Below are 27926 nucleotides of genomic sequence, written 5' to 3' on the forward strand. Positions count from 1 at the left end.
GCATTTGCACAGGAGCAAGAAGTTTTTACAAACAACATTTATAATCCCTCGACGCTCGTCCACTAAACATAATGTGGGCATTTATCTGCTGGGTTGATCTTTACCAGCTGAGATTTTAACCAGAGGGTGTATCCATTTCGCTAAGCTATAGTTTTGGTTTTCATTAGCCAATTCAACTGAGTGTAAGTTAGCAGGAAAATTTTTTTTAAATTTACCACAGATTAGACATTAAGATCGACTGTAGCCAAAAAACATACGGTTTTCTTGAGTTATATCTTTAGGACTCGCTTCCAACAAATTACCTGGAAAACTATTTAATTACGAAACAAACATTTGCTCGTATTAACGTCCGTCACATGATTCGGATTGAAATTCCAAATCATCGATTTGATAGAGTTAAAATTACTAAATGTTTAAAAGGCATGGGCGCTGGTGTTATCACGTTATGACTGTTTATTTTTTTGTTACTATATAATTGCGTAACTGTACTTCAGCCTAACATCCCTAAGGCTAATGAGTAAAAAACAAGTCAAACTTTGTCTTTGTCAGCAAAACGTATAGGCCCCTATAGCTTTTGAGTTCAAGCGGAGTTTCATTCTGCCATTTACTTTCGTTTTCGACACGAAAACGTGACTGCTATACACACTTAAATGCGAAACCTCTATTATAAGGATAGACCAGAAACGCTTAACAAGGTGTCAAGGTGACTCAAACATTACCAAAAATGGACTAACGGCCTAAACATTTTGTTTTTCAACCATTTGTTCATTTTTTGAGCTTCGGGTAATCAGTCAGATGTCCTAAAAAATTACCATTTATCAAATTCCAAAGGCAATTATATATATTTGTTACCAATTCTATTATTTGCAACCTCAGACAGAATACTAGTTAGCGACGTAGAGCTTTCTGGTTTAAATTCATACTTCAACGTTCTTATCTAAAACGTTTACTGCTCAGTAACAACACATGGCATATTCTAAACTGCAAATGTTGCAGACAGCATTGCTTGCATGAACCTCGGTTACTGAACACTAGACGGGTCACGGTTTTGTTTCACGTTCATTACTTCGCGAACACGCCATTTGTCACGCGCTGGTTCAACCCTTGTTTTTGGTGGCCTTTTGTCATTTTGTACATAGAATGTTTCACTACCATGTGCTAAACTCCTGCAGCTAACGATCTTCATACAGAATAGGTTCTCTCTGGCATATATTTCTTCTACCAACGTCCTGTTGGCTAAGTGTGTCAGTCCCTGACGAAGGGTTGCCGTATAGTAAGCCGAAACCTTGGTTGAAAAAATATATGCCAGAAGAACCTATTTTAAATATACTATGCCTGGTAACAACAGCATATTGACCTTGATAAAGGCGCAGCACCTCAAGCTTGCGGATTAACGGATTTTTAAATGAAAAAAAACAGCGATAGATTAACATCACTTTCCTGCGAACGTTTATGCCGAAACATCATCGGGTAAAACGCTAAACAATCCTGCTTCGAATAGTTAGGTTGTCAGTCAGTTACGTATATGCAGCCCCCTAGTTGACAATATTGAATAGTTGCACATGACTTAAAATTACACAAATAAAAACGTTTGTTCTAGTAATACTTTCAACGCTGTTGTTGTGAAAACATATTGAATAATGTTGGTGCCAGGGCATTTTAGGGCTTTACACAGATTACCTTTATTGAAATTCAACCTTTACATCTTCAAATTTTAATTGATGTACATGCATTTGTGCCGTGCTTGACATATTCTTAGAGAAACTTCGGCTTCTTTTAATATTAAAAATATACCCTTAAATCCACCCCAAATTCGATGCTTGCAGATAGGTGAGAACCTAAAACAACGGTAGCCAAAATAACAAATTTTTGAGAAAAAGGGTGTATTTATATTTATGTTCATACTGCACACTTAGTTTTTTCTAGTGTGTTACACGCCAAACTTTAGGATTATCCAGACGAAAACACTAACACTAACAATAAGAAAGACAACGATTGCGTTAATAATAAAAAAATAAATTTCATTTGGCATACGATTTAGGAAAAGGTATGGTTGTCCTTTCTGTATCCGATACTAAGCATAAGTGCCTTATTTCCTTTATCTGCTCAAGAGAACGTTGCAATATGGATTTGTTAATTTGTCTAATTGAACTCATAACCTAATCAGGTGCGCTATTCTCCATTGGTGTGGCTGCGTTTAACGAACAATCAAAGAGAATGGAGGACTGAGCAAAAATAAACTTTAAATATATGTAAGACTAATAATTTGATTTAGTAGGTTTAAACACTATAGATAGAGCATAGACAGACTAAACCTTAAAGCCGTTGGGAGTGAAATCATTTACAAGTGTGAAAGAAAACATTTACAAGCACAGTTCATAAAGTGCTACGAAAATAAAAACGAAATAACATAAATGTGTTGAAAATGCAACGAAATATCTTTATTCTTCGCTTTTTGGCGAAAACCAGACCCTGAACGATGTGTTTAACAAATTGAAAGAAAACATCTTAAGCAGAGGCAAAAAACTCATTAACAAACAATTTGTGAGGAAGAAATATATACGGCAAAAAGTTCTGTAAAAAAACATTTTTATTACGAGGACCAAGTCATACCATATTTATAAAACAAAGCGCTTACGTTTTACATCAACGACTTATTACCTCCTACTTTGGAATAACTTAACTTCTTAATTGCGAGTTTTCAACTTTACTTTGCAATCTTTCGGCATGACTAAAACTGAAACAGTTGAATCCAGTGTTGGCAATTTACCGTTTGCAGAACGAATTGTGAAATTTTGGATTATCTTTACAAAGAAGACGAAGATTTCAACGCGTGCCAAGCTCTCTCCGAGGCAAAACCGGGGTCCGATTGAAAACGGAATAATCTTGTTGGAGGCAACGAACTTTCCCTCTTCGTCTATGTGCCTGTGTGGGTTGAACTTTTCTGGATTAGGCCAGGTCTCCGGGTCCATATTTGCCCCATATAAATTACCGAGAACCTACAGGAATAATGAAGATATATTAATGCGATTAATAAAATAGTTAACCCTCGATCCAAAGTTGCCCTTATGTTGTTTGGTCGTTATTTTCGGGGAAATCAGGACTTCCGCTGTTTAATTTAGAAAAAAACAAAAGCACTCACAGTTGTGCCTTTAGGCAGGACGAAGCCTTCCAGTTCGACTTGGGCTGAAGTGTAGTGTTCAACTAAAGGTAATATAGTCCTCACTCTCATTACTTCTTGTATGAAGGCGCATGTGACAGGCATGTCGAGTCTCTTTGCCATCGTTGGAATGCCTGATGTTCCTTTAGGAAACATATGTGTGTCATTTGTGATCTATGTCCTTGACTTCTTTGTTGTCGAGTTTAAGAACCTCACGTTGTCTAATTCAGTGTTTTTAAACAGGTGAATGGAAATTTTTTTTGCAGGGGTGAACCAAAAAAGGGTGAATGAGAATGAACCGTCAGAAATGGTTGATAGCTCTGCAGTAAATCGATTACTGAACTATTGTTTTTTGGTGTTTTTTTGCTTATTGTAATAGTGAAGTTGGTTTGCACTGAGTGTATAAGTACAAAAATTTTGTGACTGTCTTTTGTGTTTTTGTAGTTTTATATTTCTGGACTCGAGAAATTGTAGATTTGCAATGGTAAAACTTGGCTTGAGTTGATCTTAACAAAAATCGAAACAACCTAAGTCATTTTGTGCTGTTATAGATAGACGAGATAGTTTTATCATATCATTAGACAAGGGTGAATAGAATCTGGAGATAGATGCTAGGGGTGAACGAAACTAAAAAAGTTTAAAAAGCACTGGTCTAATTTATATAACGTGGCTTGCTTGCAGGACGATTCGTGTGTAATCGACTAATTTCGGTTAGTCAGGTAAAGGTTCATGATGAGTCTTACAGCTTAATTGTGCTTAGTTTTAAATTCTTCAGGAAGTGTCGGAAAACTATTAGACAAACAAAGATTTACTTACCCAAAATATTATCAATTTCGTCGTTAATTGACTTTTGATAGTTGGGAAAGTTGAGGTAATAAACAATTAACCACGTCAGTATTGTACTGGAAGTTTCCGAGCCCGCCAGGAAAATATCTCTACAGGCGGCTATCATCTGTGCATCCTGAATTAAACAACATACAGGTCGGTTTGCTTGGAACACTTAGCAAAAAATAGGCATGGTTCTATTTGAGTATAAAGATGGAATGCGTGTACACTAGAAATCGAAATACGCGTCAATTAAGAGTATCTCAATCAATAAGCCTGTTTATATGCACGTTTAAGCCGGATCGTTTTGGCGCTGGAATGAATTAAGTTCTCTCGTTTCCTAATCGGCCAAAAGGAGTGGTTTTCAATCCGTTCGCCGCTTAATCTGTTCGTTTCGCGGACGGCCGAAATTGTTTAATGTATAGAATGACCTGCTTTAACGCAGTAAACATCACGCCACTTTTGGGGCATTATGACGTAACACGAACGGCTAGTCGTAAACAAAACAACAAGTTTAGCGCATAAGGAAAGAATAATACACACACTCGTTAGGTACTAATTTGTGACAGAAGCGCTGGTCTAAAATCCACAAATTAGAAGATCATTATTCTAGGCCAGTGCCAAATACAGTTTTCATTAGTCATGTTTGGTACATCTCATCACCTTCTTTTGTCCACTCTGCCTTGTATATAGCGTTCACCAGCACACATAAGCTTAAATTTCCTGCACTTACATTCTGTGTGCCAGGTAAACTGAAGTACTATATACAGTCAAAAACGTACTTAATCGGCAAACCTAAAAGTAATTCTTGTTTTTTCTCAAGTAATTCTTGTTTTTTTTTTATCAATTTTAGGTTAATAAAAACGAACAAGCAGCAATAGATTGCTACCGCAAGGAGTAGCCTAAACCGAAAAATCGGTTGTGCGTCAGAGGTTTACTGAAATATTACGTGATAATGCATATCAGTGCGGTTTGTACACTCAAGCTGGCTTGAATTTCGCGCCATGTAATTATGACGCTGGAACGGATTACTTTACAATCCGGATTGAACCTTAATCTAATCTTCCCGCGAAAGATGCATATAAACGGGCTTAGTGATTTCGAATCTGGGCGCTGCGGCTAATTCGGACCACTTCCCCAGCTCAAGGGTTCCAAAATATTTTTAGATTCATTCTAAATTTCATTGGCAAGCTTCTTGTTACAGTTGTTGTTTTCGATTGTAGGGCAATCAACCAAAAAATCATTTTTCCAAGTGTTAATTGCGTACAGTCGAGTGTTTTGTTTCAATTACGTTGAACTAACATCGAAGTATATAAAACCACTTTTCGCAGATCCGAGGTAAGACGCCTTAACGTATTTCTGTTTTTGTAGGGTGCCCCAAAACCAAAAGATTTGGAACCACTGGTCTACTGGAGGTTGTAGTACGACATAGGTCATTTTTTGCACGATTTAAATACCTTTTCGAACAAATTAAAAAAAAGTGGTACTTAGGCTAAAATTATATTGGTTGTATATTGGCTTTAATATTTCTACTTCACATGGTAGGCCTAGTGGTTTACTTCTTCTAAATGTTATACTTACTTCTGACTTTTGGGGTTTCATTCCGTTTCTTTGCTTGTTAAGACAAGAGTCAATATAGTCGTCCACATTGTCGGGATCGAATCTTTTTCTTCGTTCTTGGATGCGATCTTTTATAAAACCTGTTGATTAAAAAAAAACAAGAGTCGATTAAAGAGATTCCCTATATCACGTGTGGCATTGATGAATCGGGCATTAAAAGCCTTGTTTATTACAAGCTTTAGTTTTTGAGCAGCTGTTACGCAGTCTGTTTTTCGCACTCTATATTATTTTTATGATTGTCCATTACTTTGACGCGCAGATTTTTTTTAGGTCTTATAAATCGGTTGAACAAGGCTTATTTGCTTTAATGTTTTTTACCTGACAAGATGTGTAACAACAAAAATTAAACAGGAAATGCCTCAAAATCTCGTTTCCATAGTTCATTTTGATCGGATTAAAACAGGCTTTACTGGTCGGTGCATACCAAGTGCCTCAAAGGATTAAACTAGGTTCCGTTTATCAAATTTTGATCTTATCCATGATGGTACATTCGGCCCTTAAGGTTCGAAAGCCCTAATAGCTTGACATATTGTTAAAAAATCAACACCGGGAACAGAGAAACAAATTACGCCTAACGTGGCAGAGTTGTCAAAACCTTTTTTTTAATGAATCCATGGCCCATACCATGCTATATAGTCATAGTCATACAAACCGTGGGTTAATGGTTTCTCAAGATTTATTTAAAACACTAGATTTCCTTACCATGTCAACATTTATGAAAATATAAAAAACAAACTGGGAGTAGAAACACGACTTATTTTACCCTTCATTTGCCCCTGGAATGAAAACACCCATATAAATAAATGTTTAACCAGCAAAAAAAAAACAAAAAAAAAACGCAAAATAAAAAAAACTCCGGAAATATTTTATCCATTTCCTAGTTGTAGTTATATTCGCCCAAAATGTTTAGGACCTTCTTTAGTTAGAAGTTACCTAGTATGACCAGCATTTTTTTTTCAAACGCTTTGACAGCTCCTGAAAATGGTGGAAATCCTGCCAAAAAACCAAGTCCGACAACCATCGATAATTTCTTTGAGTGTTTCGGGTCTGCAACTCTGGAAAACAACGGAAGGCTGTTACTTCAGGCAAAATTTTTGGGCCGAATATAAGAGCGTATACCACTTTTCCAGATCTAAATTAATTAATTTACTTTATTTGTTTAACATGAATTAACTCCTGTTTTCGCAAGTATACTTCTTGCGTATACTTACAACATTTCGACCGTTTTAAGTATTTTTCCGAATTCTTTATCGGAGTAATCATAGTGCTTTCCGAAGGCTGTTTGCATTATGACGTTGGACGTTAGCCAGCAGAAATGTTCCTACAACATTTATTTTATTAAATACTTATTGCGCATATAGGATGTATTTTTTAGCATTTCCACGTTTCCTATACTACATTGTATTTGCAGTGCAAAAGTGACCAAAACTATTTTTTTTAAAACTTTAGTATGCATTAACATACGTCTAAACAGACTATAGGTTTTACTTTTGTCCAAAATCCTGTTCGATATATATGCAACACGATAAAGGCAGAAATAGCATTTGGTAAATTAACAAATTTTGTTGGAGTTTTTAAAACGAAAAAAAAACAATAGCGAATTTTATTTAACTCGCACTGCAAAGCATTTACCGGCAACATTGCTACAGTTGTATCTAATTCCGTACCTTTAAATTAATTGTATCGTCCGGCTTATAGTGGTCTTGTAACAACTCGACTAAGCGATCCCCTTCCTCGTTTATCAACGTTTCAAACTTTTTCTTGCCCAAGCCTTTTCTGTAAAGATTGTAAGGGAAAAAAAACAAACTAAAGTTGAATAAAAAAAATGGAAAAAAGTACTACTATGTAAAAAGTCCTACGTATCTTTACGTTTACTAGTTTTTGAAGGCAACAACTATAATCATTACGAATTAGTTTGTTGAAAACAAATGGAACAGCTGCAAAATCGATATTCCATGAAAACTGGACCAACACTTACTCTCGAAAATATTTTAAGGCGAAATGCTTCTCAGATTTGAAGTCATCATCATACTTTTTAAAAATAAAACCGTCGTGTCCCGTTTTTCTGCAGAATAGAATATTCCAAGCACGGTCAGAAAACGCGCTGCCTTGCTTTACGAAGGCCTGTAGATATACACAAGGTTTACTTTACCTAAAGGAACTGACGTTGCCAGTATAGGCGAAACATTTATTCCTTAAAAAAATTCTGATCCTGCTTTCACTCTGTTTTTCTTGGAGTTTTTTGTTTATATACGCGTCAGCGGAACAGTGGTCGACAACAGAAATCGGCTGCCAATGGTTTTCGATTCCATAAAGATACGCCCTTCTATATACACAAGATAGCACTAGGTCACAAAACCAGTAGAAACATATGATTGTCGCAAAGTCTTTAAATCTTTGAAAATCTCTAAATGTCTTTGAATTGATTTGCGTATTGAAAAACCTTCGAAAACCCCGTGTTTGGCCTCATAAGGGGAGTTATAATACAGAGTTATCAGAGTCGTTGAATCTTTGAAAGTCTGTAAATGTCTTTGAAGTGTTCTACGTATTTAAAAGGCATCGAAAAGTCTTTTAATACGCTTTGATTTGGTTTTATGTTTAGCCCAAGGTATGTGTTAAGCGAATGCGTTAATAGAGAAACAGTTTTTTAACTATATTCTTATTGTGTTGTTCGTGACATTAATACTGTTTTGTTTTCAAGCAATTTTATTTTACTTTTTTGTTTTCACATATGTTTAAATAAACGTCGGGCGATCCAATTTTAGGTCTTTGCAATACTATAAATATATTCTTTAAAAACTCTTTTAAAACAGCGTGGCAACCCTGTAATAAGACATCAAGTATTACCAAAAACTTTACAATATTATATAAGCGGGTTAGACCGTTAAATAGGTTTAATTTAAAAAATAAAATGTAAAGCGTTTACCTCGTGAATAACATCAAACGTGTTTAGAACCACCACTTCATTTAACCCCATGCGAACCGACATGATTGGTCCGTACTTTTGTAGGCTCCATTTCTTAAAATCTTTCGCAGGCGATTTGGTAAAGTAAGGTATTACTCCAACAATAGGAAAGCCGATTGGACCGGGTGGGAATTTAGCGTGCGGTCGTGATCTCCAGTAAAAATAACAAAAAAACACAACCAGACTTAACCAAGTGAAGCTGTTTAGGTTCGACAAGTATTTGAAGCCAGAATGTAGATGTTCCTGTTGGCTCATTTTTTTTGTTTTAAACCGTTCAACTTCTTAATCGCTTCAATGTTTTAATTACGCAAAGCAAAATATCTAATAAAGATAAACGTTTAAACCTATCAATATATGGTTACCAAAGTATTTTACACAAAAGACTTTTCTTTTACGCATATTTAAACAAACATTATCAAAATATAAACGCATGAGCAAAATCGTCTTTCGATTTTCTACATCAAAATGTCAGTTAACGTTGGTTATTTTTTTTTAAATACAAAAAGTTATTCAACATTTTGTTTTAATTTTTCATTAAATGTTACAGAAACAAGCTAAATACAAGGACCGCCACATTTTTTATGAACTCAGCTTTTTTTTATACCTAAATGTAAAAAAGTTTGAGCTTCGCGCGAATCTTATTTACACATCTAGTATGTTTGCGTTTTGAGAGAGCATTTTCAGCTTAATTTTGCCTAACCTGGGACCATTAGCAAAAAAAAAGTTTCGCCACTTTAGTATATCTGAAGGCGTTTAGTTGTGCTTCGCACAAGTCCTTGGGTCTTTTAAATAAGAACATAATATCAAGAGTTTAACTGTTCTGTTCAAATTACACCATAAACTAGATCGACAAATAAATTTTTCACGTTTCGCAAGTATTTTTATTACACCTTTCTAATGTGATCATGGATGAAGCTGTGCTGAGTCGATTTTAAACCAAATAAAGGCAAATGTTTTTTCTTTAAATGTAGGTTAAATTAGAGCCATTTCAAATGCAAAAAGTCCTAGGTGCGCCCTCCTTAACAAATGCGCTTAAAACTACACGTTTTAATAGACAAAATCAGTTAAAATGTGTTACATCCCGCATATACCCTTCTTGAGTTTGGTTCAGGCCCGCGACTATAGGAAAAGTCTGCAGGCCCCTGCACTATAAGCTGCACTGTAAAATGCCAAATGCAGTCAAGTTTATTGCTTTAAAATCGCTGAATTATGTTTGCTACTTTACGATTAGGGTTTTTCTAACGAGAAAACGTCAAGTTCTTTTAATTGTTTTTCGTGCTTTTATTGCTTTGTGTTGAAAGACTTTAAAACCACGAACAGCATATTACACGAAAAGCCACACTGCCGCATAATGGAAACACGATTTATGCGCGTATAATAAATGCTGTGCAAAAATTTTATCATGCAACAACCACTTGGCAAAGTACGGAAAATTCCTCATCACCCCGTTTTTGTTTCATTTAATTTCACTTTAAACCTTTAAAAATTTTCCGGGTCGGTTTCTGTTTTTCGCCCTGTCTTAAGTCATACTTTTGACAAACTAAGCTATATTGAGTTTTTTATTGTTGTTTTTAATATTTGAAAGCAACTTTGAGCAAAAAAAGGAGTATGTAAAACGTTTTTTGCATGTGGTACAAAATTATGTCACCGTTTTAAACTAACATTTTTCGTTTCTTAATTGGTACAAGGCAGTATTAGTTAGTTCATAAATATCGTGTTGTTGTTTACGATGCGTGTTTAAATCTGTTTGTAAGTTCGTGAATAGAGGACAAGGTAATTACGGCAACAGATAGTGAGCTTTTCGATTAAATTTACAAAGACAACAAAAATATAGGAAAGCCGATTGGACCGGGTGGGAATTTAGCGTGCGGTCGTGACCGCCAGTAAAAATAACAAAGAAACACAACCAGACTTAACCAAGTGAAGCTGTTTAGGTTCGACAAGTATTTGAAGGCAGAATGTAGATGTTCCTGTGGGCTCATTTTTTTTTGTTTTTAACCAAATTTATGTTGACCAGTTTAATTTCTTTATTGCTTCAATGTTTTAATTACGCAAAGCAAAAGATCTAATAAGGAAATACGTTTAAACCTATCCATATATGGTTACCAAAAGTATTCTTTGCAAAATACTTTTTTTGTTTTTTTTAAATACAAATAGTTATTCAACATTTTGTTTTAATTTTTCATTAAATGTTTCAGAAACAAGCTAAATACAAGGCCCGCCACACTTTTTATGAACTCGGCATGAGGCCATTCCCCATTTTTGTCGTTTATTTTTTATACATAAATGTAAAAAACAGTTTGAGCTTCGCGCTAATCTTATTTACACATCTAGTACGTTTGCGTTTGGAAAGAACATTTTCAGCTAAATTTTGCATAACCTGGAACCATTAGTAAAATAAGTTTCGCCACTTTAATATATCTGAAGGAGTTTAATTGTGCTGCGCACGAGTCCTTGGGTCTTTTAAATACGAAAATAATATCAAGAGTTTAACTGTTCTGTTCAAATTACACCATAAACTTGTTCGACAAATAAATTTATCGCGTTTTCCTAAAGTATTTTTATCACACTTTTCTTATGTGATCATAAATGACGCTTTGTTGACTCGATTTACGAACCAAACAACGGCAAATGTTTTTTCTTTAAATATAGATTAATGAGAGCCATTTTAAATGCAAAAAATTCTAGGTACGCCCCTCCCTAACAAACGCTATATTAAACTGCTTACAACTCCTCGTTTTAATAGATAAAATCAGCTAAAATGTGGACATCCCGCATAAAGCCTTCTTGAGTTTGGTTCAGGCCCGCGACTATAGGAAAAGTCTGCGGACCCCTGCACTATAAGCTGCACTGTAAAATGCCAAATGCAGTCAAGTTTATTGCTTTAAAATCGCTGAATTATGTTTGCTACTTTACGATAGGGGTTTTTCTAACGAGAAAACGTCAAGTTCTTTTAATTGTTTTTCGTGCTTTTATTGCTTTGTGTTGAAAGACTTTAAAACCACGAACAGCATATTAGCACGAAAAGCAACACTACCGCATACTGGAAACACGATTAATGCGCGTATAATAAATGCTGTGCAAAAATCTTATCATGCAACAACCACTTGGCAAAGTACGGAAAATTCCTCATCACCCCGTTTTTGTTTCATTTAATTTCACTTTAAACCTTTAAAAATATTCCGGGTCGGTTTCTGTTTTTCGCCCTGTCTTAAGTCATACTTTTGACAAACTAAGCTATATTGAGTTTTTTATTGTTGTTTTTAATATTTGACTCTGTTTATCAAAGCAACTTTGAGTAAAAAAAGGGGTATATCAAACGTTTTTTTGCATGTGTTACAAAGTTCTGTCACCGTTGTATAACAAACCAAACTAACATTTTTCCTGTCGCACGTTTCTTAATTGGTACGAGGCAGTATTAGTTACTTTCATAAATATCGTGTTGTTGTTTACGATGCGTGTTTAAATCTGTTTGTAAGTTCGTGAATAGAGGACAAGGTAATTACGGCAACAGATAGTGAGCTTTTCGATTATCTTTACAAAGACAACAAAAATCTCAACACGATTCGAGCATTCTCCAAAGCAAAACCGGGGTTCGATACAGACACATTTTTTATGAACTCAGCATGAGGCCATTCCCCATTTGGTTCGTCTACTTTATATACCTAAATGTAAAACAAAGTTCCAGCTTCACACGAATTTAAATTACACATCTAGTATTTTTGCGTTTTAAGCAAACCTTTTCAGATTAATTTTGCATTAGTAAAAGAAGTTTCGCCACTTTAGTATGTCTAAAGGCGTTCAGTTGTGCTGCGCTCAGTTCTTGCGTCTTTCAAATGATAACTGTTCTGTTAAAATTACACCATAAACTAAATCGACAAATAATTTTTTCACGTTTCGTATTTTTATCAGTATTTTCATTACACCTTTCTAATGTGATCGTGGATGAAGCTGTGCTGAGTCGATTTTAAACCAAACAAAGGCAAATGTTTTTTCTTTAAATGTAGGTTAAATTAGAGCCATTTCAAATGCAAAAAATCCTAGGTGCGCCCCTCCTTGTGCTTACACTAGCAACAGATAATGAAATAGCTTGTAGGGATTAGCTAACTATAGAGGTTGTTACAGACGAAACAAATTAGTTTTTAAGACCCAAGAGATGATGTTTGCAAGTTTAGTGGTACAGAAGAAGTCAATTAACGAAGGTTTTCAAACGTAGGAATGTTGGACGAAGATTGGGTTAATTAAACATAAATGTGATCACATTGCTGGAGTAGAAATGTTTGATGCGCACCTACGTACCTGTGCGGATAGATTTTATGTATTACAGCATAGTATACGTTGTACAACCAAGTGGTTAGGTTTGGCCTACAATTTGTTTCAACATACATTAAATTTGGTTTTAGTTAGTAAAGTTTAAATTTGACCTTTTAATTGCGAACTTGTAATTTTACTTTGCAATCTTTCGGCACGACCAAAGTTGACACAATTGCGTCCAGTGATGGCAATTCCACGTTTGCCGAACGAATAGTGAAATTTTGAATTAACTTCACAAAGAAGACGAAGATCTCAACGCGAGCCAAGCTCTCTCCTAAGCAAAACCGTGGCCCGATAGAAAACGTGATAATCTTGTTTGAGGCAACGAACTTTCCCTTTTCGTCTATGTGCCTGTGTGGGTCGAACCTTTCCGGATCAGGCCAGGTATCCGGGTCCATATTTGCCCCATCCAAATTTGCCAATACCTACAGCAAATATACAGATATATCGAAATATTAATTAATACGTTAAACGACTTATGCTGACGATTTGTTTTATATAGATCCTATCTTAGTTTGTCTTTGGAACTTAAATCATTTTAAAACCACATCTTCCCAGAAAACAACAAAAGTACTCACAGTTGTGCCTTTTGGTAGAACGAAGCCTTCCAGTTCAACTTGGGCTGATGTGCAGTGTTCGGCGCCCAACGGCGCTATTGTCCTCACTCTTATTACTTCTTGTATGAAGGCGCATGTAACGGGCATTTCGAGTCTTTTTGACATCGTGGGAACGCCTGATGTTCCTTTATGATAAATAAGACTATTTGCCGTGTTTTTATAGCAGCGTTAATCACATTCTAAAGGATGTCGAAATATCTGGACAAAAAATGAATATCTCACAATAACTACAATAATGCAATAAAACGTTAAACACGTTTGATATACCCCTTCAAGGCCGATATGGTCTTGAGTTCCAAGCTGATTGCAGATTAAGTTTTCTATCCGGGCCTTACTTGCACGAATATTAGTCAGTTGACTCAGGCCCTTTAAGGCCACTGGTGTATGTTATGATAAGATTGATTGTTTTAGATTTTACATATAAATGTCATTAACCTATTAAAGTTGAACTTACCCAAAACTTCATTAATTTCGTCATTAATTTGCTTTTGGTAGTTTGGGAAGTGGAGATAATGAATAAATAACCACGTCAGCATTGTACTGGAGGTTTCTGAGCCGGCCAGGAAAATATCTCGACAGGCGGCTATCATCTGTGCATCCTAAATAGTTGTAACAACATACAGGTCGGTTCACTTGAAACACTTCGCAACAACAACACTTCTAGTACGTATAAAATAATAAAATATGTGTACTTTTTTTCAATCTACTTTTTATTGATTTTGTCCTGCCACTTTGTTGCTCGGTTCGTTGAAGAACAAGCAACCTGTTCAGGTTATAAATCTTATGCACTTTGAGAATATAGGTTTAACGAGGCTTGCACACCCGAGTTTGATTTCCAGTAATTCAGAAAAAACTACTGCGCTTGAATATTCTGAATGTTTCGTTCGAGATCCGAAGCCCACGGTTGTTATACTTACGCCTGACTGTTTAGGCGTAATTCTGTTTCTTTGCTCATTAAGACACAAATCGATATAGTCATCCACATTGTCAGGATCGAAACTCTTTTTATGCTCTTCGATGCGATCTTTTATAAAATCTGTGAATTGAGGAAAACTTCTCGTCATCAAAATTTCGACCACTTTCCGTTATTTTAATCCTACATTTCCCTACACAGTCTACTAACCCAGTGGTTCCCAACACGTTTTTAAGGCGACCCATTTTGAAAAAAAATTTAATTAGGTATAATCTTGCGACCCAAGAAAATACAAGATTGCAAACAAACTACAAAAGCAGTTACTTTTTCCGAAAATAATATGTTTATCAAATCAATAATGAGATAGTTGTTCTCGCTTGCTCTCAGTGAGTTTTTAAAATCGAGGCGTTATTTTGCTTGAGCATATAGAATCAGGCATGTCAGCTTTAACTTCAAGCCGGTTTCGCTGTTTAGTTTTCATATTTTGTGATTATGATTTCCAGTTTTGTGAAAAGATACAATATACCTGAAAAAGAAAAGACCCCCAAAATAATCAGGCAACCCAACTTTGGGTCGCGACCCATGCGTTGCGAACCACTGTACTAGCCGACCGAATAAATAAATGTTTAGTTCTAATAGAAAATATGAACAATCGCAAAATCTCATCAATTTCTTACTTATGGCAACTTTTGCTAAAAATGATTATGATTGTTATAATTTTCAAACGCCAGTTTTAGTAAGACGATACCTAGTATTTCCAGCATTCTTTTTTCAACTACTTTGATAGCTTCTGAAAATGGTGGAAAAACTGCCAGAAAACCAAGTCCAAATACCATCGATAATTTCTTAGCGTGTTTGGGGTCTGCAAATCTGTAAAAAAAAACGGATGGCTGTTGATCAAGCATTTTTGTTTGTTTTGCAAAAGAGAAAAAACACACCAATTATACAACTTAAATTATAAATCAAATTTCCCAATTCCTGTATAGCATTAGCGCTTCTGATGGTAAAACCAAATAGTTTATTAGTTCTTCGTGTTGACGTTTTGCAATCATGCCGTGATGTATTCCTTGTAACAATAAATTACCAGTAAACAGTACCGCTAGTTTTAAATCCTGATTGCCACAACCTAAAACGGTTAATATACACTGGTTTGTACTATACAACGACATCACGGTTTGCCTGTACAGTTTATATATACTTACAACATTTCGAGCGTGTGAAGAATTTCTTTAAAATCTTTATCAGTGTAATCGTAGTGTTTCCCAAATGCAGTTTGCATGATGACGTTTGACGTAAGTAAGTAGAAATATTCCTTTTTAATAATAAATTAGGTATAATTATACGAGCATACAAAAAGTAAATAATTATTAAATTGAGTATAACCACGTAGCGACACGGAATTAAACGGGTTAACATTCACGCGCGCATTTGGCTGTCGTACGATTAAACTGTTGCCATGTTCTTGTATTTATTTTACGGTAAAAATTCGTTCCCAACACCCTCATGATGCATGCCATTACAAGGCATTACATTTATGAACGACGAAACAGATATAAAAGAGTTTTTATTTTAATGCGAAACTGCTATATCTATAGAACACCCGGTCGGCATTTGCTCTATTCATTAGTACGGTTACCTTTGATACGTTTTTTGCCTACCTTTTAATTAATTGCATCGTCCGGTTTGTATTTTTGTGATTAGTACGGTTACCCTTTGACTTTCCTACCTTTAAATTAATTGTATCCTCCGGGTTGAATTTGTGTCTCAAAAAATCGACCAACCGATCCCCTTCCTCGTTTATCAATGTTTCAAACTTTTTCTTGCCCAAGCCTTTCCTGTAAAGTTTGTAATAAAAAAGAAAAATGAACTTGGGAAGAAAATCAAAATATCAACACCAAAAAATGTAGAATACTTATTTTACTTTTAATATAGTTGTTGCGACTGGTAAAAAAATAAAGGAGGCTTTAAAGGCAAGCTATTTCAGAATTGACCGGGTTAAAACTTACTCTCGAAAATACTTTAACGCGAAGTGCTTCTCAGATTTGAAGTCATCGTCGTACTTTTTCATAATTAAGCCGTCATGTCCCGTTAATCTGAACATTACATTCCAAGGACGATCGGAAAAGGCGTGTCCCTTCTTTACGAAGGCCTACACAACATAACAGTAGGTCATAAACAGAACGCTAGGTCACGCAACATAACAGTATAGGTCACAAATCTAGTAAAAACAACACGTCGGAAAAGCGTATAGCACAAGGTGCCTCTATAGCGGCTTATCGAAATCAGTTGGTGTAATCAGAATTTTCGTGCAAGCTAGAAAAACACTTAGCCATCAGTGGGATTGGAATACAAGTTTTTTTGACTAAAGCGGGACCGTCTCTCTACCAACTGATCGACAAGGGCTCGGTTTAGGACTGTAGGTGTCATGAACGACCATAACACCGTTGTCGTTGCCAAATGCGTACTTTATATTGTGTGCCGCTTATAGTTGGTCAGGACAACTCCCTGAGTGCTTGATCACAGAAAATATACGCATTAAGTATACCAGTAATTTCAGAACAAAAGAAGATGTAATAAACTACAACCATGTAAGGTTAACAATTGTTATTTTACAGAACGCGCTAACATTCAAAATAAAATAGTAAACACTTGTTCAATTTAAAATTTAACACAGTAATTGGCTGGTTGCATTTGGCGAGAAATGCGATCTATTAACGAAATGCTAAACATGGAAAGATAAATCGATCACCAAGCTAAGGAAGTTTTCTTATCGTTCGAATTATAAATCGTTAATCTGCAAAATTAAAAATGGCAACATTACTGTTATCCTAAAACTGCAGGGATTCACATAATAAATTAAAAATTAGAAAAGGGTTACCTTGTTGATTACGTCATATGTGTTGAGAATTACTACTTCGTTCATTCCCATGCGCACTGACATGATAGGTCCGTATCTTTCCAAACTCCATTTCTTTAAAACCTTGACTGGTGATTTGGCAAGGTAAGGCAGCACTCCCACGATAGGAAAACCGATAGGACCTGGTGGGAATTTGGCGTGGGGTCGTGACCTCCAGTAAAAATACAACAGAAACAAAACAAAACTGATCCATGTCCACCAGTTTAGATTTTGCAGAATGCCGACGACATTTTTAAAAATCTCCCCTAGACTCATTTTTACATTATCCAGGGGAAGTTTTATCTTGAACCGAGTTTGGGTGGATCCAGTTCCTTTGCAAGAACAAGACAAACATCTACAGATTTCAACTATTAACATATTACAACATTAAAATTGTAATATTTATACAATGAGGCATTTAATTCATCATAATCAATATATGTGACATATGGTTTTCAACAAAGATTTCACTGATCTTCATTTTTTTCGCGGTGCTTGGACACTACTTCCAAAGCAGGTTATTTTAAGCATAACACTAAGCTGTACCTTGATTGAATTAAACGGCTTTAAAAATAGTTAAAACAACTTTTTTTACCTAGCCATAATCCCATTTTTAATTAGATATCTGATGCGGCCTGAAATGCGAAATGGCTTAATAACATTTCACTATACCCCTACCCAAAAAGCAGCAACATTACATTTAAACAACGCACAGAGCCAGAGAATGTTGTCCGCTTTTTGTGCTCTTTGCTCTGATTAACCTCTCAACCGTGACGCTTTGTGATGAACGCTGACTAGGCGCACATCACGAATTACGACTGCAACCTCACTATAACGAATCCCATTTTTCGCATTGTCAAATTGCAAGGTATGATCAACTCTCTACCTGTCTTCGTTTTCTCTAAGCACTATCATGTACAGAACCTCAATGAGGAGCATATTCGCTGCTTGCTATATATCTGCAACCCCGTTTTGCTCAAAAAAACGTTTGCGCTAAACGTCGTAAAGGTTCATTCATGCCTTGAGGGCATCCGCTCAACTGGAACCTTGCCAGCTACAACGCAAATTTTTTTCTGCATGACAAGCAAGTTCTGTTCGCTTGCAACCTCTTTAGAGTTATCAATAAATCGCAAATAAATATGATTAAAAACATTTCCCAAAAAAAAATTCTGCTTCGACTACGGCAGGTTTTATTGTGTAAGAAACAAAATATAAACTTTCGAGCCTATTTTCAGGCATCTTTAAAGAGTTCCACGGCGGACACTATTACAAGATATCGAATATTTTTTCATTGTTAAAATGATTGACAAGGATGTGCTCCGGTCAACAAATTTTTTCATGTGTTTAAAATATGTTGCTCAGACCTCTGGAAACTTTCTAATTGACCCCAGTTTAAGAAACAATGTGCTGTAGTTTGTCTGGCATTTTGTCGTTGACTGTCGATAAAACTTCGCATTCTCTATTTTTGTACAAACTCATATTAGATGCCTCCATGAGAAACAAACTGAAGAAAAAAACAAAACAAAAAACAATCAGGCCCGGGCTGAAACTTGTCAAGCCGACAAAGTCATTTTCGCTACTCCGCCTTAATGTTGTAAGTTTTTAGTACAACTTTTGTTGATCAACGGTATATCCTAAAACTAACGACTTATAATGCAAACAATGGCGATTGGCTTGCTTGTCAAAGACTTTTTGCTTCTCGACTTGCATCAAAATAAAATGGGGGTCCAGTGACCGAATGTAGTATTTCCCACAACTTGTAAGAAGACTGGTTAAATGCAAAGAGCTTACTCATTTTTTTTAGTTCTATCATTTTTTGACCGAAATAATTTATAGATCGTGCGAACGTACATAAATGTACTTCTGTTCAAAAGGGGCGGAATACTATCGATATCAAATATAAAACGGGCCTAAAACGAGTTTATGCTTTCACGAGAATAATCTACCGCTCACTAAATAACATCTACCACTTCTAAAACACTCAAAATGTAGCGACATTAAATGCATGTAACTTCAAAGATTGACCTGAATAGGTCACGCCTTAGTTAGTTTTGCATCACGACTAATACTCCTTATCAGAAAAAATACGCGAGGTTGTAACACCCATCATGATTTCGTGATATTTTTGCGTGTTTATCTTTTCTGGAATAATGTGTGGTTTAGAATGATATACATGGTTCTTTTTAGGTTTGAGAAAATGACTCCCTAAACCCTTTCAACTTTTCGAAAAATTAGGCAGCACTTAAACAATAGGAAGGCTGATTGGACCTAGCGGGAATTTAGCGTGCGTTCGTTATATCCAGTAAAACTACAACAGAACACACAACCAGACTGAACCAGGTCCAGGAGTTTAAACTTTGCAGAAAGCTGAAAAAAATTTCAATAATTTTCTGCAGTTTTTAATTCAACCTTAGTAACCAAATCAATCTTATAACCATTTCAAAGCATGTTGTTTCCTTGTCAACTAGTTCAATTGCCGGTTTAGTATAGCCTACATTACATCGTTCTGTTATATCACCCCAATACATGCTATTCGAGTACAACAATAACAGTCATTTCGTTCACCGTGATGAGGCACTACACTATCTAAATTGAACTGAAACATAAAAGAAAGGCGATGATTTCACGAGCGAAATCTGCTACTCAACAAAGAAAAGCAATTTGTTTCTAACGCTTAAATGTCGCACATAGCACATTGACCCGCCCTGCGCCCGTTTTAGTTTAAGTACATCCTGTGAACAAATTATCTTGCAAACGTGATGTCAACTATTTTTTTAACCTATGTTTTCGTGCTTCTTTTTTCATTTTGTAAACAAAATGCTATCAATTAAACCCGTGATTCCCAACCTTTTTAAGTTTGCGACCCACCTTTAATGTATGTTTTATTAGGCGATCCTCAATGAGATAAGACCAAACAAACAAAGTTACATAAAACCTGCATCTTTACTACTGGCGTACGTACTGAAATAGTTAATGCCACAAAACACATCTAGTTGTCACGTATTTGTGATGTTGCTGCATAAATGTTTCGTAATGATAATGCAAAAAATTCCCAATCTAATAAAAAACTATAACATTTAGAAATGGGTCGCGACCCACTGGTTGGCTAGCACTGATTTAAACAACATGCCATCACTTCTAAACTAAATATGCTAAACTTCATCTACTGGATGACTGACTATCTTGTATTCACTCGATTACGTTCAAGACCACTTACAGTTAGTTTCATTTTTATTTTTAGTGTCTATATATAGCATACTAAACAATAAAGGTCATGCTTTTTCATACCAACGATTTGTATGTGCAACCGAATGGCGACAAAAAATGAATAAAAGTTTGGCAAGAAATAAATTTTAGGCTAAATAAATTAATCCAGAAAAACCTCGTGTGGGTAATATTTCGCATTACTACCATACGTAGCAAATTACCCAGCTGTAAATCTAAAAAAAGGTTTCGTGCATGCACTATTTTTTCTATGCAAGTAGGGTAGAACATTTTTCTTGGTTATAATTTGATCAAAACTAACAAACAAACAAACGTTAAATAGAACTTTAAATGGACCTTTAAATTCGAGTTTAAAATGCTTAAAGTTGATCAACGAGCAACAACTAGCCCAATCTTCCCCAAGTTTCCGTTACAACTTGTATGATTTTGTTAGCGATTTTTGTACACCTTGTTCAGAAGAGTTCACTAACTAACCAAGCCGTAAGAAAACCCTAAGTTGTAAACACTTATTAAGAAACTGTACCAGAAAGCCACAACATTATTAGCCGCAGATTTGGACTCGCATGATAAAACATATTTCCGACCGGCGTTGGTCAAATTAAAACCTTGGTCACAGATAACTTCGTGGCTAATTGCGAAGCTCGAGCCTAACCAAGCATTCTTGTGGGGATACAACGGTTGATACCTTCTCGTTACCAAGCGGAGGCAATTGCGGGGTGCCGCATCGAACGTGAAACTTCTGAACGATTTTCACGAATACGATAAAGAACTCAATCCGGGCAATGCTTTCGCCGACGCAGTAGCGCGAACCGATCGAAAAAGGAATGATCTTGTTCGAGTTGACGAACTTGCCTTCATCGTCGATGTGGCGCCGAGGGTCGAACCTGTGCGGCTCCGGCCAAGTCTCAGGGTCCATGTGCGCTCCGTAGATGTTTGGCATCACCTTCAAAACATAATTCCAATCAGCATCAAATGTATGATCTACTGACGCTTCAGTAGTCCGTAAAGTTTGAAAAACATCAAGTTGGGAATTAAATCAAATTCGAAACAAGACCAAGGTTGCGTTATGAATATTCATGTGCAGTTGGTTTGTATTTGAAGTCCTAATACGACTCTAATATATATTACTATACTCTCTCTGTATATAGATCTTATTGTGTTCGCCAAATAAGAAAGTATATGCGACAAATATAGATCTGTCGACAAATACATCCTTAAGTATGGTTTTTAAACATTGGCATAGGTAACAGCTAGATGTTAAATGGTGCGTTTCACCCCCATTAAGCTCTCATTGGAAGAATCACTCTAGAAATCGTTTCAACATTTAACAAAGCATGCTATGTACTTCAGGCTTGTATCTTTTACCCAACAAAGTTGGAGTCAACGAGTGATTTAGTGTATCTGAAAACTCGCCACTAAAAAATTAATAAAAAAACTTCAGAGAAAAATATATAGAGAGATATTTCTCACAGGGGTTCCTTTGGGAATCACAAAGCCATTAATTTCGACCTCTGCGCCCGTCATGTGCTGAACGGCAAGCGGAACCACGGTCTGGTGTCTTTGCACTTCTAGAATGAAGGCGCGGGTAAAAGGCATCTCCGACCGCTTTGCCATGATCGGTATACCTGAAGATCCTGCGTAACAGCGATGCTGGTTTTTAAAATGAATGTAAAACAGCTAAAACACATATTTGATATATGCAACAACAGTTATCATTTACTAAAGTGATACGCCAGCATTAAAACGGACCAAGGTCGCTTTCCTTTTTCATACATTTTTATATGCATTTAATTTTACTAGAAACTCCAAAGACTGTGGGATATTTTCACAGAAACCCTTTGCGACGATTTTCGGACCCTAATAAGTTAACAAGGTTGCTTTAACTTTTTCAGCCACAAACGTGTGCATTTTCTGTGCGGAAACATAGGTATTTATCATTCTATCTATATCTCGCGCATTATGGCGCTGTTTTACAACCGTTGGTAAATATCATCTCGGGCGGCGGCACGCTCCGACATTCGATGCCTTGGTTCGTTTGTTGCTTAAAAGTACCCCTTTGTACTCGATTTACATCAATATTGAAATTACAACACGCGACAATTTTGCGTTAATTACGTGGAACGAAACCAGGTTTCTCGTTCTAAGCCAGTGATTCTAAACTTTTTGAAAAAGCGCCCTCCTTTTACAATTTAACAAAACTCTCGCCCCACCTTTTCGAGGTAACTTGCATCAATGCGAAGGATGTTACTGTTTTTTGGTATACCAAATGTTTAATTCGAGTATTAGAAGCAGGGAAATATCATTTCGCCTTAATGTTTAGTCTTAATCACACAGAGTTTGTCAATTTCTCGCGCCCCCCTTGTAAACCTCACACGCCCCCCAGTTTAAGAACCACTGTTCTTAGCCATCTATACAAGCCATTTACAAGCTGAGCGCTCCAGGCCTTACAGTACATTTATAAAACCATATAAGAATGCAACCCACATCCCCTAAAACCGTCGTGTTTTCCTGCTGTTCGGCAAATCGTAATGTCGACGTGAAACTCACAGCAGCTTACCAAGCACGGTCAACACTTCCCGTTCAATCAGTCTCGCGTACTCGGGGTAGTTGAGCATGTAGACGATAAACCAGGCCAGCGACGTCGCTACAGTGTCAGTTCCCGCCACGAACAGGTCCCGGCATACGGTCACCAACTGGATGTCCTGTGGAAAATTAAGTGTTTTGCATATTAATCACCCATGCTGGCAATTTTGTGCGTCCATTAAATGCTGAATATATGGTCACAATACTATATAATAACCAAGCTAGCGATCTCGGTTTCATGTTTGTATCAAGTTAATAAACGTTTGTGTTGTTAATATCAGATAGGCATTTGTTAAACGCAGATATCAAATATATAGTACAAACGTTTGGCTGTCTACAGATCGTAAGCTTAATTAACTTCTGGTTTTACTTTCTGGTCATCCAATCGCAAGTATGGTGTGTGTTATTTTCTAAGGCGTGCACATAAAAAAACTTGAATATTTACACTTAATCGAATTCCAAACAAGTTGCGTCTATATGAACAACGGTTCGATATTGGTTGTTTTCGGAAATCATTTGTTTGGAGCATGCTTTGGTGATTTATCAAATGGACTCCGAAATGCAGAGGTTACGTGGGGCTTCTTTATGTGCAGTTATGGGAAGTCGAAAATCAGTAAATAAACATGTTAGGGTGTGTAACAAAAAGTGTAAAAATCACGTACTGTAAATCCCTGTTCCTTGGTTCTATTGCCGTGCTTTTGCTCGTAGAGAAACGCGTCGATAAAATCTCCGATGTATTTTGGGTCGAATCGCTTTTCGTGATCCGCTATCTCTTCTCTAATAACGTCTGCAAAAAAACGCATCAAAAACAGTTCCAATTACGAAAGCGTTATAATTGTAAAATTGTTCTTCCGACTAAAGGTAATTAAAGTACCAACGTTTCGACCAACACCTATATTTGCCCGAATAGGTGGGCAAAACGTTGGCATTTTGCTAAAATTTTGCCGGAAGAACAATTTTACAATTGAAACAATTCCAGGCAGCAACAGTAGATTCATTGCTATAATGTTATAATTTCATTTCAAAGTTCTTTAAAACTCCTCATTAACATAGTGGCCGTGTCCAATCTTTTAAAACGAACGCGCTAATCATTTAGTTTAACATTGGTACAAAATAGTCATGCTTACCCATGATATAGCTCATTCTCTTGTTAGACAAATGCAATGCCCCTGAAAAAGGGGGGACGTTTGCTAGAGAGCTAAATACGTTGATCATGGCAAGTTTGTTGCCGTAAGCTGGATCTGAAAGGCTGACAAACAATTTGATTTAATCAACGTATTAATCAAACGACCTAAACATTTATGCGGCAACAAAGACGACCGACTTATAAAAATAAGTTGCCGGGTAATAAGAACGTGCAGACAATTTAAGTTCTAGTGTTAATTTCAATTTATATTATATGTAGGACCATATACTTAATTTGTCGTACAACAAAAATAAGTTTATTCTAGGAAAAAAAATCAAACTGGTGAAACATTGTCGTTGGCCTATACTTACACAAGGTTCATGGCGTCTATCAGCTTATTGAAGCGTTCGTCTCCATACTCAAAACTCCTTCCGAAAGCTGTTTGTGACACTACGTTCGCAGTTACACAATTGAAGGCTTCCTGAACGAAATCATTATTTTAGATAAATCTCGAAGATCGTATTATTGATTGTCGTGTAAAGATTATATTGTGGCCCTTTATTTGAACAACTGTAGAGAATACTTTAGCAAAGCTAGCAATTAAGGTTATGGACACCATGGAAATATTTTAAAAGATATACATATTTCGCCAGCTAGGCATCTTTAGTATATCTTAATTGAATATTCTGCAGTTACTGATAAGGAATTAAGGTGGATATTTATCTTGCAGGGGTTCAAGGTGATTTCCAGTATCACACTTTTAATCCAACAAGTGCGATTAAATAATTCAAACCGTGATGGGCTTAAATACATTATATTTTCTTTAATTACACTTGTCAGGGACTTACCTTCAAATCGATGACTTGTCCGGAAGTACTTAAATCGTTCAGATGCGAAACAAACGCGTCTGCTTCGTTGTTTACGATCGATTCCATTTTGGTTTTTCCCAGCGTTTGTCTTCGGTGAAATTAAAACAGAAACCAGTTATTGGAATGCTTCGTTCATATTAATGATAGGCTACTATAATAAATGTGTAACGTCAAGGTTGCACATCTTAAATTGTGGCGAGTTATTCTGTGCAATCCGTGGCGCAAAATACGGCGGGGTATCTTCACAGTATAGGGATGTCCGATAATATCGGATCGAAGCCGATACCCGATTCCAAGTAGTAGCATTGGTCGTCCGATACTAGGTTGGTATCGGTGCCGATCCGATGCCGAATTAACATAAAATATGTGGACTTGTAATCCAATCAGCGATTTTATAAATTTATTAAATAATCTTAGGTTAACAACTAAACGTAACTAACCTAATATCAATGAAACAAAAAATTCGACATATTAACCTGTAAAACATTACCTCTGAACGATTTAATTTCATCTATTTTCCTTTTTAGGTATCGCATTAAATTACATTGTACTTACTCTTTTATAAATTTAACGGCAAACGCTTTGTGCGTCTTGTATTGGTCGCCGTACGGTTTGAAGATGATTCCGACATATTTCGTCAGTTTACTTACTCTTTACTTACTCTTTGATAAATTTCAAAGCAAACGCCTTGTGTGCCTTGTACGCTTCGCCATATCGCTTAAAGATGATTCCGTCGTGTTTCGTCAGTGTGCAAAATAGTGCGATCCAAGGACGGTCAGAAAACGTGACGCCTTGCTTGACGAAAGCCTGCGAACACATATGTTTAACTCGATCGTGTTGTATATGTAACGTTTAATCGACACGCAGTTTTTCCCCAAATACTTCTGCCGATACGTGTGTCGTTTATGTTGAGTAATTAAATTAAGTAACGCCCAAGGCCTCGGATATCCCAAATAAGCCTGAGCTATTTCTCCAGCAATTGATTAGGTTCACACAATGCTGTAAACACGTGAATTACAATGCTTTATCGGGAACACACAGTAAGGCCTATAGCGCCACATAAAGCATAACACTAAGGCAAACGACATAATAAAGCCAAATACGCAGAATATCCACGGCAAAATAAACTCCGAAATCGTCTGAATATAAGATCTGTTGGAGTAAGTGCTAAAACAATCGAAATAAGGCCTAAGAAAAATTGTGGGGAGGGATATGGGAAGATCTGACATAGGCCGTTTTCGACGTTTGGGCGCCTTAGTTTAAATGGCGTCGTTAGGGCGACGCTTTTTGGCACCGGACTGTTTACCCTGTTTGGGGTTAGTGGTGCGACTAATAGGTAGGGTTAGAATTTGGGTTAAGGTAGTAATTATAGGAGTTAGTAATGAAGGGTTGAGTTCGGGGTTAACTATAAGGTTTTATTGACCTTGTTCTTGGCTATTTAGGTCTTATTCCGTCGGGTTTATGACTTATTCGGAATACTACGTTATTACAACTATTACCCTCGATAAACTGTATAAACGCGTGTAACTTTGCAATGTAGCTGCATACCGCCTTTTCGCTGAACTTATTTTGCATTTATTGAAGCCTAAAAACATATCAAACAATCTTTTCCAGGGCTAGCCGGATATTCCAGATTATACGTCGATATAATATCGCAAAGATAGAATATACTGTGTTGATAAGCCACTAAACCAGTGATTCTCAACCGCGGCTCTGAGAGCCGCATGCGGCTCTCACTAACGGAGTGAAAAATTAGTTAGTAGTAGCAGAATTGCAAAAAGGAAGTAAGAGAAATCAAGAATTAATGAATTGCATCAGAAAGGATCCCGAGTACGAAGTACTGATGTTACTCCCGGGTACGAAGTACTAAAGTTAGCGGGTTACTTCCGTCCTGCTGTTTAAAATAATTTTGTGGTTTGTGACAAGGTGTCTAAATACATTCAGTGCAAATCCGTTTTATTTTTAATCAAACTGTTTTCTTTAAAAAAATAATTACCTCGTAAGTATGCACTAATATTTCAATTAGACCTTCATGGACCCCCTAAAACTAGTTCACGCACCCCCAAGGGGTCCATGGACCCCAGTTTAAGAACCCCTGAGCTATGGCAGTAAGAAATAGGTATTTCAACAGTGTTAATTAGTTAGCCCAGGCTCACGTAATGTAGATTAGTTGTTTTCTTGTTGCTTTCTTACTGTTTTTTAATTATATGCCTACTGTTGTTTTTTATGCGGCTCCTTGCAAACCTTAGGTTTGAAATGCGGCTCTGGCACAAAAAAAGGTTGAGAATCACTGCACTAAACCCTATGTTAGCTTCTCACGTTGTTGATGGCGTCGAACGTGTTGAGAATAACCATGTCAGTGAATCCCAGCCGAACCGACATCACAGGACCGTACCTCGAAAGGCTCCACTTCTTGAAGTCTTTGTGCGGATAGTCAGACATGGAAGGGGCGATCCCGAAAACGGGAAGTCCCCTGGGGCCGGGAGGGAACCGCGGGTGGGGCCTGCGGCGCCAAATCAGAAACAGGAGCCCGGCGAAAACGCACAGCCACGTCCAAAAGTTTACCATAGATATCTGGCTGGCCACGTATTGCACTATTCCCCAGGTTACCATGTTTGATGGGTTTTACTGCACAAACCTAAGCTTTAGTTGTTTTGCTGTGTTGAACCTAAATTTTAGTTGCCTAATTCTAAAACAACAAAGTGTAAGTCACCGTTGACAAACAAATATTCAGTTTTGAAATGACGGACTTTTCGCATAATGGTTCCTTGGTTGTCAGTATTCATTTCATCTTGTAAAAGGTTTACCCTACT

At 36.6% G+C, this 27926-nt stretch overlaps 3 protein-coding genes across 3 annotated transcripts in view; 1 reads left to right on the forward strand and 2 right to left on the reverse strand.

The window, feature by feature from the left end:
* Positions 1-27926, forward strand: part of LOC146133514 (organic cation transporter protein-like) — an 84224-nt gene that overhangs the window by 33846 nt on the left and 22452 nt on the right. The window lies entirely within an intron of this gene.
* Positions 2160-18249, reverse strand: LOC146133517 (cytochrome P450 2B1-like). Its single transcript, XM_083397020.1, has 17 exons — positions 18197-18249; positions 17293-17482; positions 16421-16563; positions 16141-16249; positions 15617-15726; positions 15163-15284; positions 14419-14537; positions 13956-14100; positions 13463-13626; positions 13022-13309; positions 6817-6926; positions 6539-6660; positions 5567-5685; positions 3977-4121; positions 3143-3303; positions 2811-2999; positions 2160-2225 (listed from the first exon to the last, which is right to left on the reverse strand). Exons 1-17 carry the CDS (start codon positions 18247-18249, stop codon positions 2160-2162), a joined length of 2355 nt encoding a protein of 784 aa, XP_083253146.1.
* LOC146133518 (cytochrome P450 2U1-like) lies at positions 20592-27726 on the reverse strand. Its single transcript, XM_083397021.1, has 9 exons — positions 27433-27726; positions 25775-25920; positions 25093-25201; positions 24616-24725; positions 24246-24367; positions 23781-23905; positions 23093-23237; positions 22006-22169; positions 20592-21478 (listed from the first exon to the last, which is right to left on the reverse strand). The coding sequence occupies exons 1-9, from the start codon at positions 27724-27726 to the stop codon at positions 21164-21166; spliced, it is 1530 nt and encodes a 509-aa protein (XP_083253147.1). The 3' UTR covers positions 20592-21163.

This window comes from Ascidiella aspersa, chromosome 9, assembly GCF_963924565.1.
Source record: "Ascidiella aspersa chromosome 9, kaAscAspe10.2, whole genome shotgun sequence".
Taxonomy (NCBI): Eukaryota; Metazoa; Chordata; class Ascidiacea; order Phlebobranchia; family Ascidiidae; genus Ascidiella; species Ascidiella aspersa.

Excerpts from the sequence above, each read along its gene's own strand:
- LOC146133517 (XM_083397020.1), bottom strand. The coding sequence starts at position 18,249 with ATGCTCCTCATTGAGGTTCTGTACATGATAGTGCTTAGAGAAAACGAA. Across the intron at positions 13,627-13,955 it reads CGAAATTAATGAAGTTTTGG|GAACATCAGGCGTTCCCACG; the intron begins GTAAGTTCAACT and ends TTTATCATAAAG. Across the intron at positions 4,122-5,566 it reads TGAAACCCCAAAAGTCAGAA|GATGCACAGATGATAGCCGC; the intron begins GTAAGTATAACA and ends TGTTTAATTCAG.
- LOC146133518 (XM_083397021.1), bottom strand. The coding sequence starts at position 27,726 with ATGGTAACCTGGGGAATAGTGCAATACGTGGCCAGCCAGATATCTATG. Across the intron at positions 24,726-25,092 it reads GACAAGTCATCGATTTGAAG|GAAGCCTTCAATTGTGTAAC; the intron begins GTAAGTCCCTGA and ends GATTTCGTTCAG. Across the intron at positions 24,368-24,615 it reads ATAGACGCCATGAACCTTGT|CCTTTCAGATCCAGCTTACG; the intron begins GTAAGTATAGGC and ends ATTGTTTGTCAG.